The sequence below is a fragment of the Diuraphis noxia genome, unplaced genomic scaffold (assembly GCF_037042655.1).
Source record: "Diuraphis noxia isolate RWA-SAM2 unplaced genomic scaffold, SU_Dnox_SAM2 contig0002, whole genome shotgun sequence".
In the NCBI taxonomy this organism is placed as follows: Eukaryota; Metazoa; Arthropoda; class Insecta; order Hemiptera; family Aphididae; genus Diuraphis; species Diuraphis noxia.
In genome coordinates, this window is record NW_028301712.1 from 84,819,996 (window position 1) to 84,832,612 (window position 12,617).

Consider the following 12,617-nt stretch of genomic DNA (forward strand, 5'->3'; position numbering starts at 1 on the left):
TTGTATGACGGATTACGATTTCGTAATAGTATTTTTCTATTATTATTATTCGTATGGTGTGTGTTTAATTTACTTTAACAAGTATTTGTACAGTGGTCCAGTTGGAGGGAACGCCGACAAACAGCTGGCCATCAGTAGCCAGCATCTTTCATTATTTGCTTCGACGTCGTTGCGCCACGTTTGATTCACCAATTGACATAAAATTTCATCCCTCAGTCGTTCGTTGGCCAAACCCTAAGCAAAAATGCGGACATTGATTATAAATTTAATTTTTTTTTTTTATTAAAACTATACGTATATTGAGACAAATATCTAAGATATCTACCGTCATACGTTAATGATAATGACAAACGAGGATATTAACAAAATTGGAAAAACATGGACATGGTAGTGGACATGTATTCCGGTAGATAGTTCTGTACTCGGGTACTACCAAACTATTAGTTCTCGTTTTTCGGATGAGTGATCAACATTTGAAAACTGAGAATTTAAGCAGCATTTTAGCATACAAGGGTATGTTCCATAAGACATTTTCTAGTTTTTAACAATAATCTTCAAAATAAACATAAGTTAATTCTGAAATCAACCAACAGCTAATAGTAATAAACTAATAAATTAATAACAATAACGTGAAAACCTGGTTCGGATAAAATTATAAAAACTATATTTTTATGTTCCAGTTAAATGGGCAGTAATAAGACCAGTGATGTAACCATCAGTTAATTTCGAAAATATACACAGTATTTTGTTTATACATAACAATTAAATTCTTACCAAGAATTACGTGTTTTCTGTGGTTTTGTACATGTTTTTTTTTAAATTATTATCCAGTTTGGATTTTTTAACGTTTTTTCACGTTTTATTTGATATAATAAAAATAAACAATCCTGCATTTATAGGCAGGTAATAAATTTAACTTAAAAGCTGCTATTATGAGTTTGAAAATGCTATGAACATTTAATAATACGTTAATGTGCTACTAATACAGTAATACCTACAAGACTACAACAATAGGTTCTTATTAAATAAATAGCTATTAACGCTGTTCGCATCACTTGATGTGGTAATAACATTATAATTAGTTTTTAAGAGGACGTCACACTCGCATGTGTTGTCTCCTTCGTACAAGTGTGTAGCATAGCAAATTTTATACTCCGCAAATCACGTTTATCTCCGTTAGTTTAACAATTTGGAGGGAATTGACTTAATATAAAAAATAAAGGCAAGATTATTATCTATGGCATCTATCATTAGCTTTTTATTATATTTTAATTTTAAAGCGAGTTTTGAGTATTTTTAGATATACAAACAATTTACAATTTGAAAATATCCATATAACTCGTTTTAAAATTTAAATATAATAAAAAGCCCATGAGATGCCCTAAATAATTATCTTTAATTTTTATGATAAGTCAATTCACTCTAAATTTTAAACTAACGGAGATAAAAGTGATCTGCTGAGCGTAAAATTTTCTATGCTACGCACTTGTACTACGAAAACTACACATGTGGATGTCGCTTCCTCTTAAATGTACAGCATAAATAATGGGACAATGTCCGGTAGGTATAATGTTACGAATCATATTATGGGTTATAATGTTTTTACATCAATAAAAAACTGGTTAAACGTGTACGTTTATAAATATTATCATCTCTATTCTTTATCCGTTTTACGTTTTACACATAATAAAACAAATGTTTATTAAATAAACAAAATTAATGTACTTTGTGAATGATGTAGTCTGCAAGCGCCTGTTCTCTTTTGGGGGATAATGTCACGTCGTTCATGAATCTTAGTATTAATTTGAAAATCGCAATAGAATCCATGTAATCAGAATCTTTGCTTTTGTGGAGAAATGGAGTTTTTATGGGTTCCTTTTTCATTCCCCAAACATGTGACTGAAACATCAATTAATATATTTTAAATACGGTTCTCTGTCAACATAATATTAAATGATATGTATATTACTTTGAAATAAATATTTGTGAACTTCGAAAATGCATGTTGATCAATATCATTTGGTAGAGCGTATTGTTCTTGAATTTCAACGATTGGACCGACAACTTTAACCAACTGTCTTTTATTGTGTAGTGGCTGCCATTCTATAACCCAAAAATATTAGTAAACATTTTCAAGTGCTTATTATAAATCTTATTGTTAGAAGATTATATTTATTTACAATAGGACAAATAATTATCAGCAAATCATTTTATTTCTAAAACAATAAAGACCATTCATATAAAAGGAATTTATCTGAGGTCAAGCCAAAGGAAATTAATGTCGCCTACCATTATTTTAGATAAGATAAAACTAGTCGCAATACTATTTTACAGCAGGATAGAGAGGGTATAGTGAAGGTGGTGTAAGAGAAACTATTTTATTGTATGTGTATGGTGGTATAAATTGCGGTCCAAATTTACCTTTTTACAAACTTTGCACACAGACTCTATAAAGTATTTTTAAATTAATTAAAATGGATTTAAGAAGAAAAATACTAGCATACACGTATTGAGAGAGGGAGAGAAAAAAACCACTCAGCTCAAAATGATAATTTATATTTCAAAGAAGTTGTATGATTATTATTCTAAGAGCGTATAAATGTTAAAAAAATATTAATATACATTAAATAATGATTAGATTGCAATGGATAAAAATTTAATTTTTTTATTCCGTTTTAATTTTTTAATGAATATGTACAACACAAATGGATGCTAATAGTTACAAATGTATGTTTTATCCACTAATAAGTATTACGATAAAATATTAATAATATATCATCTGAAGATAAATTAAAACTTAGAAAAGACTTGTTTTAAATATAAATTATAAACACTTTAAACCAATATTTTTATTGTAGTAGCTATTTAGTGATTTATTTATTCTGGGAAATTTAAGTCTAAATTAGATATTATATTATAGATCACAAAAACAAAAGAAGAAGAGAACAAAAAATGACTTATGAAATAAATAAACAAATTACCTAGATGAATAATAATATAATATACTTAAATTTAAATAATTATCGGGTTTGAAAATGCAGATTTTGGTTGAAAACTGTTTACCTTCGATTTTATTAAATATTGTGGCCAATTCCGCTGGAATATCTAACGCATTGAGACTTGATACAGCCTGTGGCCGAGCATTTCTTTCTTGTTCTTCCTTCTGGGCTTTGACTCTCGCCCTCTCTTTAGCCAAGTTAGCTTTTCGTTTCAGGTCCTCCTGTCCAATTAAACACAATCTTTGTTTAGCATAATTTATACCAACAGTTTATTAACTGTATTTGTACATGCCTTCAGTTGGTTGTATCGTTTTCGCTGCTGTATACCTCTAAAAGTGGCTTGTGCTTTAACCACACCTCGTTTTAAAGTCTCGTATCTCCTCCTCTGTATCCATCCACGCACTGTCGATTGCAACTTGATAGCACTCTGCTTTTTTGCGGTGTACCTGGTCCGGACGAGGAACCCTCGGACGTTCCGCTGGAGTGTGATAGCCGCCGTGTTCAAAATGGCAGCTCTTTCCCGTTCTAATTGCCGTTCTAAGCTTTCCCGTAGAAATACCCGACTCGTGCCTAACTGATATTCGTCGGAGTGTTTTTCCAATATTGTTTGACAGATTTCTCTAAGGAGTGTCCAAGGCAAGAAAATTTTTGATTTAATATTATGATTATACTGATAAGTTTTTTTTTACAGTCAATTAAATACTTATTTTAAATTAATAATTTTATGATTTTTATATACCTGTTTGGCGTGCCTTTCGGTGGCAGTTTTCGTTTTCGCACCAAAACGCGATATCTGTCCACGAATTCACTGAACTTCATGCGCACTGGATACCCCAGTTTACGGATCCGGATCGTTTCCAACATACCTGAATATCGTAGTTGTTCCAATACCGTGGGCATATCAAATTTCATCGATACCTTCTCACAGTTTGGTTTGATGCAACGCACAAACCACGGATGGCACCTAAACCACGGAATGGCAGTGTTTAGGACATAAATAGAAATTCAAATAAAAAACTTACCCAGATATGGACTCCAATAGCTGTTGTAATGAATCATGAAACCTGGCCGCCACAGTCGGTGTTCTTGGCTTCATGGTAACGAACCTGCCGTTGGCCTTGTTTAACGTTTTTGAAGCTTCAAAATTATTCCGTAAGGAGCTAAACATTTTACTCAGCATCTATAAACAACAGTGTGGACAGACATTATAAGACAACTTAAAGTCTATCACTGTACGGTTAACACGAATACTCACGGGCAAAGAACTCGATATCAATAGTTGCACGACATCGGGCCTTAACGTGTCGCGATTCTTGTCTAGAAACCCGTCGACGTTGTACCACACTGGTCCAGCATAATGCCGAACACCAAATTCTGGACCATTTAATCTAGGCCTAGAGTATAATTCGTTCAATGCGTGGTTATAATGGCACTTTTCTAAAAACGATACATCGGTAGCACGTGGGAAATTAGACTCGTCGTCTAGAAGGTGTAATATTCCGACAGGCTTTTTCGATAGCAACTGAATTACTGGCAAATTGTCCTAAAAATAGATGATCAATTAAATATAAGATTTAAAAAAAATAATTATAATAATAATGTGTAACAGTTTATGTATTTTGTTTACATTGTATGCAATGTTTTGCCATTGGATTTTTTCTTTGGCGTACTCCTGTTGCTCTAATTTGAATATGTGTTTATTGAAGTACACTTGTAAATTTTCGTTGGCATAGTTAATACATAATTGTTCGAAACTGTTTTCCTGAAATCAAACAACATTTTAATAAGTTAATCTTGTTCGGAAAATACGTTAATTTGATGTTACCTTGAAATCTTCAAAACCAAATATATCTAAAATCGATATGGCTGTTGTCTTTTTAGTTCCCTTGTACACAATATGATTAATCCTTGCCACGAGCCACGTAAATAATGAGCTGTATAAGGCTTTGGCAAATGCATCTCTAGCGTCCAATGCTTGATCAATATTTAGTGCTGTCAACAAACGTTCATTTCGAGCTTCCTGCGTAAAACATAAAATAAATAATAAACACAATTGATCGATGAAAATTAATAATAATAATATCGATAATAATTGAACACATACAGTGGTTTTGGTCGTTAATGCTTCTTTGATACCATCCACATCCAATCGGAGTAAATGCCCTGTCCATCTGATTTCTGCATCAGAACCAATTTCAACGCCTTCTTGTCCATGTTTTAGTTGTTTACGATGAAAATAAACATTTCCCAGGTGTAGAACTATACAACAAATTTCAATAAATATTAATTTCATCAATGATTAATGTGCAAATATTGATACGAGTGTGCATATTCTGAATATATGTAGGTATATGCATTATTCAATATGTGTAACGTCTGCGTGACTTGTTTTTTGGATTGAGTACCTACCCCAAATAATTGATTTTATTATAATTTAACACGGATCCTATACATTTTAAATTCTGGGCAGAAAGAGGAAGCTACCTACTACAGATTTTATAAGGCGCGTGCTATTTGTATCTGTATGCTTTTAGAAACACTGCTTTGGGGTCAAAAAAAAACCTCAATGTTTTACACAGCACTTCTACATAAAAAAAAAACCAAAAGTAAGGGTTTATTTTTTTTTTAAGTTATTGAGCCGATTACTTAACTTCTGTATTTGTATATTTTTAGGATATTTATATATATAAAAAAAACAATCAACAAGCAATAGAACTGAATACAAACATCATATAATATTTAAAAATATATAAAAGTACTACTGTATTATTTGATATTTTACCTGAAGCCAGTATTCGAAAAATTGTGTCTTGTTCTTCCGATGTGAATCCAAGGACTTGCATAGCAGACATGAGTGATTGAAAATCTTCTCCATCGTATTTTCCGTCAATTTCACAATTTCCGCCTTGATTTAAATAAAAATATTTGTCAGCCGATAACAAACCATATTTAAGTTTCTCCTCGTCAGCGAGACCCGCCAATAGTTCGTAAAACACATGATAATTTCGTTCTTCTGGAGCTTGTGTTACTATTCGTGATTTTTCTAGTAAATATTCTGTAACTTTGGCGCCCAATATCACTCCTCTGAAATTTCAATATTTTTTATTAATTAAACAATAATAGTTGAGCTTAATTTCTATAAAATTTAATATTTAAATGATCTATGATTGCGTACAAATTCGTATGTTACATTGCTAAATTTATAAACATTTGCGAGTAGAATATTGTATATCACTGCTATAAGTATGAATACTAGGTATAAATGAATCACAATCCTGTGCAAAATTGAGGAACTTGATATTGAAATATTCATAAAAACAGAATTAATTAATATTATTGCTTAGTATTTTTTATTTGACATTTTATTATAGAAAATCAAAAACAAATAATTTCATCAGAACGTGGTGAAGACTTAATTATTGCCAACACAAAGAAATATCGATTTAGACGTCAACGGAAAGATGCGTTAAATCATATATCTATATAAATTACTGTTTGATATAACACACAAATAAAATTACCTAACTATAGTTACTACTGCTGATTTTATAATTCAAATAAAGGTCATTTCAAACGGACTTTCCTCCACCGATACAACAACTTGAAAACTTTCCATACATTTTGTCCAATGTTGTATCATTTTTTTGAAACAAAAAAAAATATCGTTTATTTGATAGGCCGACCGTAAGCGTGTTTCACACAATATTTAAAGTAACGCAATAATTGGTATTATAATTATTAATGTATTTAAAACTATTACTTACTGTTTGAAATGGACTTCTAAAAACTTTCCAAACCGGGACGAATTGTCATTACGTACCGTTTTGGCGTTACCAAAACTTTCCAGTAATGGAGACGCTTCTAAAATTTGTTCGGTGATGAGATTGGATGGCGATTTATTAACAGCTGCTAAATACTGCATAATAAGTTTGGTGGATTCTGTTTTACCAGAACCAGATTCGCCAGATATTACGACGACTTGATTTCCTCTAGGAAGCATTCCGTAAGCAGCGGAACCAACTGCAAATAAATGACTGAAAGAAAAACCGATTTAATGCATATTTTATTCATTATAATTAGAATCATTTTTTATTTCTAAAGAAATAATTCACATCAATTATGAGTGCACTCACGGTGGTAATGTTCCTAAAATTTGACCCTCATATTTTTTCACCATGTCTAACCCATACATATCGTACATTTTGTAAGGGTTCACTGCTACTAATATGCTTCCAGTATACGTCTAAAAAACAACGATAATTTAATATAATATACCTCAGATTCATCGTTACAAAAAAATGTTGTAAATTTTATTTTTTGACAAACGTACGCTGCTCAAGAACGCTGTAATGAGTTTAGATATACTTACATATATAAGTTCTTTGTCATACCGAATTTTCAAATTCCATAATAACGAAGCTTCGTTCAAGTCCCTAAAAACACATTTACACATAAAAATTCAAGTCAATTTATTTTGTTATATTTAAAAACATTGCTTACGTAAGTTGTATCATATCTTCAATACCATTTTGACCAAGATCTTGTCGCCGGTTAACACCGTTAGCACTTGTAAGTGAGAAAATTTGTGTCTGTTGAGTTTTAAAACATTATATAATACTACCTCAACCAAAAATATTTAAGTAAGGACTTACTTTCCCGGCAATAACAGCCTGCACAGTGAGTACTTGCGCAGGCTTGTGGTACTCCAAAACTTCTCCTGGTAAGACATGCCCAACACCTGGGTCAAACCACACAAGCTCACCCTAAAACAAAATAATAAAATATTATGTAACAAGAACTTTTTTTCTCCGTTTATGACAACATATTATATACGCGCGTATGTTCTGTGTGATTATTATTATTACCATCAATTTTAGTAATGGCATCTATACCATAGATAGATTTTTATCTACCATTACTTATACATTTAAATATAACATGTGGCATATTGCATTTTGAAATAATAGGTCATCTCTATTTATTTGATTTATAAATGCAATAAAACACATTCATAACATAAAATTAAACATTTAATACATTCGTTGTCGAGGCCAATACGAAATTATTTTTATTTTTTTAAGTTTCATCACATAATATGTACTTAAATTCGCATGCATACTGTGTAAAATAATGTCAACAATAAAATAGTATTTTTCAGTTTAGATAAAATATAAAAATAAATAACCCATAATTATTGCACTGAAGTTTTTAATACAATTATTGTTAGGACTGTTTATAATGTAAATGGATAAAAATTCGGAATACCCGATGCCAATATATCCTATAATGTTTATATAAATGAAATATTATTTACTTTATAGTATAAATCGATTACAAGTAATACAATCATTAAAACGGCTGCAATAAATATCAAAACAAATTGAGCCATATAATGTAATAACAGATGGACTTAGACCCAAGACAAATAATAATTCTAAATAAATAATGGTTGTATCAACGATTTCATTCCGGATATACGAGACAGTAGCTGGGAACAACAAACTCCAGGCAAAAAAAAATACAATAATAATAATAATAATAAGAAATATTGTGGAAGTTATACAAACATGCTCAGGAATTATGGGATGTATAATTTTTACTGTTATTAGGTGAATGCGTAAAATGTCTTCGGCAATAAAAATGTTTAAAAACAATTATGAATTATAATTATCAATTATAAATGACAAGTAGCTTGGAAATTTCCAAAAAGGATGCCAATAAAAGATGTTAATTTTTTGCACTACCTATTGTAAGACATTTTCCACCATACAGCAGATAGTGTTTAGTGTTTGTATTCCTTCAGTTGTAGGTAGGTACCAGGTACCTGTATAACAGCTTCTACTTTCTAAAACAATATTAGGAAAGTGGAAACTATAAAGTATGAATACACTCGTCACAATTCCAATAACATTTTTCATGGAAGCACATATTGATTTAACTTAATATGAACTATCGTTGAATGTTTTCTATTAATTATTTTGTACATCGATTGAATATTGTAAACAAGTCCATTATAATATTCAATCGAACAAAATACGAGTAAGCAAATATTATAAATGTGAACGCGTGGTTAAGTTGTGAATTTGATATTAAAATATATAAAATGAAACACTTAAGTCAATTCATTTTTAATTGTCGAAGTCGATGTTTCAGTTTCTATTTAATTGAATAAGATATCTACAAATGGAATATGTTATACAAACAACTAAAAATGTGTGACCCAATAAATTAAAAATTGACTGCAGACTTGTATTTCCTAACGACTCGGCTCTCTGTAGAAAATAAACGCTCTGTCTTGTTAAAGTACATAATGATCAGTGTGTGTATTTTTATTTGTATAAATTATTAATAAATTAGGTTATAATGAGTTTAATTACTCATCGCATTCTCGAAATGTCTATGAATAACGACTTGATGTAAATAATAACATGTTATGATAGCATTATAGCAATACATGTTATATTCGTATATTGTATATTCATTGCTCATTATGCTATGTATACTAATGAAAGTATACAAAATCTACGCAATAAAATATTTGAAGCGTTTAATATTTCTTTAGAAACGGCCTAATTAATATTTTGTTTTATATAAAACATAAAAATAGAAAGATTTAAAACTAATACAATAAATACGAGATAATAAGAATATTGTTAATATTACACGTTTTATCGTAAAATTGTAGACAACAATTTTATATTTCTATGAAATATTAAAATAGTCAACAAAAGTAATCAAAGGAAAATGTTCAACAAAAGATACTTATTACCTAGTTAATGCTTTTATGTGTAGACATTAAATATATATGTTGCACATAAACTTTTCATTTCTTTAAGATATACAATATATAGGTGTCTTACGAGAAGTATGAAAATTTAAAGAGGCGGAACAATGTTAATTTTATTAGCCTGTCATTTTTAAATCAGGAAACTCTGGAGAGACATTTCGTATAAAGAATCACAACGAAAATTAAATTTGGTTTTTAAATTACTTAAGAAAAGACTTTAAATAGGTATTTGTTGTTAAGTAATGTGACTAATGTTAAGTGCTCTACCCTTACTGTGTAAGTGATGAAAAATATTAATTTTGTTCTCATTTTTCAGTTGTTAACAATTAAAATGTATATTGAAAATTAATCACATCATAGGGTTGTAAATTATCGGGAGCATAACTAGCGGTTAATTCTAGGAATTGCTCGGGAATCGTCAAAAATATCGAAACATTTGTGAAAAGCCATTACCATTGATTAATTATTAGGTAGGCATATTAAAATGAAGGCCTATTTCAATTAAATATTCAAATGTTTTTTTATGAATAAGATATATATATATAGTTAAGCTATAGTTGGAAAACAAATTTAATTTTAATCTATGAAAAATAAATTTATTAAAATTAGCAACCGCCTCCCTATACATAAGTTAACGACTTCCTATACCACGCACTTTAGTAATGACGGTGTTTTGTTTGTGTTAAATTTTAATTTAATAATAAATCATTGCATACGAAAAACAATTCTTCACGTAAATGCGCGGTCTGTTAGTCTACCTATGACTTTATTTTATGAAAGTTAGATATACATTATAAGTCTTATAAATTCTTCGAATGCGCATCAAAAAGCATTATTGTAGGTTTGAGTTCAACGTTATTCTAATAACAACATTAATAACTTTTAAGGGACATTGTATTATATTTTTAAGCTTTTGGTCAATCGAAAATGTTAGCTTAAAAGATTTACTTTTTGATAACCAAGGTTACCCAACACTATAATTTTAATTACACTACAACTTCAAAAATTTTAATTTTTAAGAATTGTATTTTGTTTATCCAAATATTTTAAAAAGTTGATGATTAGAGTAATTTTTCTACCAGAAAAAGTATATATTTGGAGACAATTTTCAGACATTTTTATTCTATTAATATTACAGCAAACATCCGTATGATTTAACTTATCTTAACCTATACAAAAAAAAATAACTTTTACAATGGAATATCAATTTTTTTTTCTTCAAATTGATCAAAATTTAAAATAAGTATAACTATTCAAAATGAATCGCTATTTAACCTTAATATATATCCTAATTCTTATATTACGTTTTGATATAATGAAGTGCAAATGTCGATTTGTATACAAATGACCCATTTATAGAAGTCATGCACTGCAGTCGAAGGTACATGAATATATTTAGTTTGAAACATGTATTTCATCAAAAAAATATGTTTTTAAATGTTTTCATAAAATATTCCAGTTTTAAATTTAGTTTTCGGAAGTTATAATTCATTTAAACCGAGACTAATTAAATAGTAAATTATTTGTTTATTTGTTGAATATTTATACGTCCGACCGAGCGCAATGTTTAATTTACAAACTCATCATGAATTAAATTGTGTAAATATCATAAGAAGGAAAGATAAATTGGCTTATTTATTTATATCCTCGAGAGAAATTCATAGTTTCTTGTTTGCGTATGCGAATCATAGGAATATTAGGAATTAATTTTTATTTTAAGCCTATTATGACATTTGATCAAAAGAACATTATTAGCTTATTAAAATTTAATTAAAAAAAAAAAATATGCATTTAATTACCTACAAAAAATAAATAATTATTTAAGATTTTAAAAGTCAAATTGTCAATAATTTAGTTTATTTGTAGTATGTAGTGTACCCCACGCCACTTTATACGCGCGCGCGTGTCAGTGTGTGTGTGAGTGCAAGTGTGTAAGCTTGTAAATACATAAGTTGTTATGCAGTCGGTTTGAATTGTTTGTATTTCTACTCTGTTAATGTTGTAATCTAAAATGTACATTTGCGCTTTTTGTTGCCAAATAGGATCATATATTGTATGTTTGTGAAAAATGGATGCTTATAGAAAAATTGATGGCACATTTGAAATACTATAGTAATAAAAAAGGTTCAATAATTCATCTTATTATATGCATGGATATATAATGTTGTTTAATAAAAAAATGTTAACAGATATGATAAATTAATGTTTTAAATTCCATGAAACTAAAACTCTGTTAAAGTGATCAAATAGCACCACGAAAATAATATAAATTAACTGTATGTAATACATAATCTATGAAAATAAAATGAATGTTAAACTATTATATTTTACGTTGTGTTGCGATTATATGAACCAAAGTCGTTGAAAACTATAGGAATATACGACAAATCAATTACATTAAAAATATATTATTGTCATTCAAATTGATTATAATATTATGCGTATCACACATATTATATTAAACACAAAAACAACAAGAGTTACGAGAAGGTATTCAATTTACAGTTTGTTGTATACTTGTATACAGAATTTCCCGCTAGGATTTACCCATTGCGATATCTCCTGAGATAATAAATCTGGTTTTTTTTTTATTAGACTCCCATAAACAAAGGCTATATTTATTTAATTTTTAATTTTTAGTAAGAAAGATTAAAAATTATTTTTAAGTTTTGAAAAAAATAAAGATACCTATTTTATAGGGTTTATATAGCTGAAAATGCTGACCTTTCAATATTTTTTCATTAATCTCAAGATTTTTAATAATTTTTTTAATTTACGGATAAAACGGTGAAAACTGGTTTTTATTCGGTCGGCGAGTCTCCCTCTACAGC

At 29.2% G+C, this 12,617-nt stretch overlaps 1 protein-coding gene across 3 annotated transcripts in view; it reads right to left on the reverse strand.

The window, feature by feature from the left end:
* Myo10A (unconventional myosin 10A) overlaps positions 1-12,617 on the reverse strand; it is a 58,604-nt gene that overhangs the window by 15,802 nt on the left and 30,185 nt on the right. For all 3 annotated transcript variants that reach the window (XM_089218706.1, XM_089218707.1, XM_089218705.1), the window contains 17 exons: positions 7,652-7,762; positions 7,500-7,588; positions 7,369-7,432; positions 7,133-7,242; positions 6,764-7,033; positions 5,782-6,083; positions 5,104-5,258; positions 4,825-5,019; positions 4,627-4,761; positions 4,255-4,542; positions 4,022-4,179; positions 3,739-3,963; positions 3,292-3,619; positions 3,064-3,220; positions 1,970-2,103; positions 1,726-1,899; positions 74-234 (listed from right to left, as the gene is read on the reverse strand). In XM_089218706.1, coding sequence (XP_089074832.1) covers positions 74-234; positions 1,726-1,899; positions 1,970-2,103; positions 3,064-3,220; positions 3,292-3,619; positions 3,739-3,963; positions 4,022-4,179; positions 4,255-4,542; positions 4,627-4,761; positions 4,825-5,019; positions 5,104-5,258; positions 5,782-6,083; positions 6,764-7,033; positions 7,133-7,242; positions 7,369-7,432; positions 7,500-7,588; positions 7,652-7,762 — 3,056 coding nt within the window. The remainder of the gene's footprint in view (positions 1-73; positions 235-1,725; positions 1,900-1,969; positions 2,104-3,063; positions 3,221-3,291; positions 3,620-3,738; positions 3,964-4,021; positions 4,180-4,254; positions 4,543-4,626; positions 4,762-4,824; positions 5,020-5,103; positions 5,259-5,781; positions 6,084-6,763; positions 7,034-7,132; positions 7,243-7,368; positions 7,433-7,499; positions 7,589-7,651; positions 7,763-12,617) is intronic.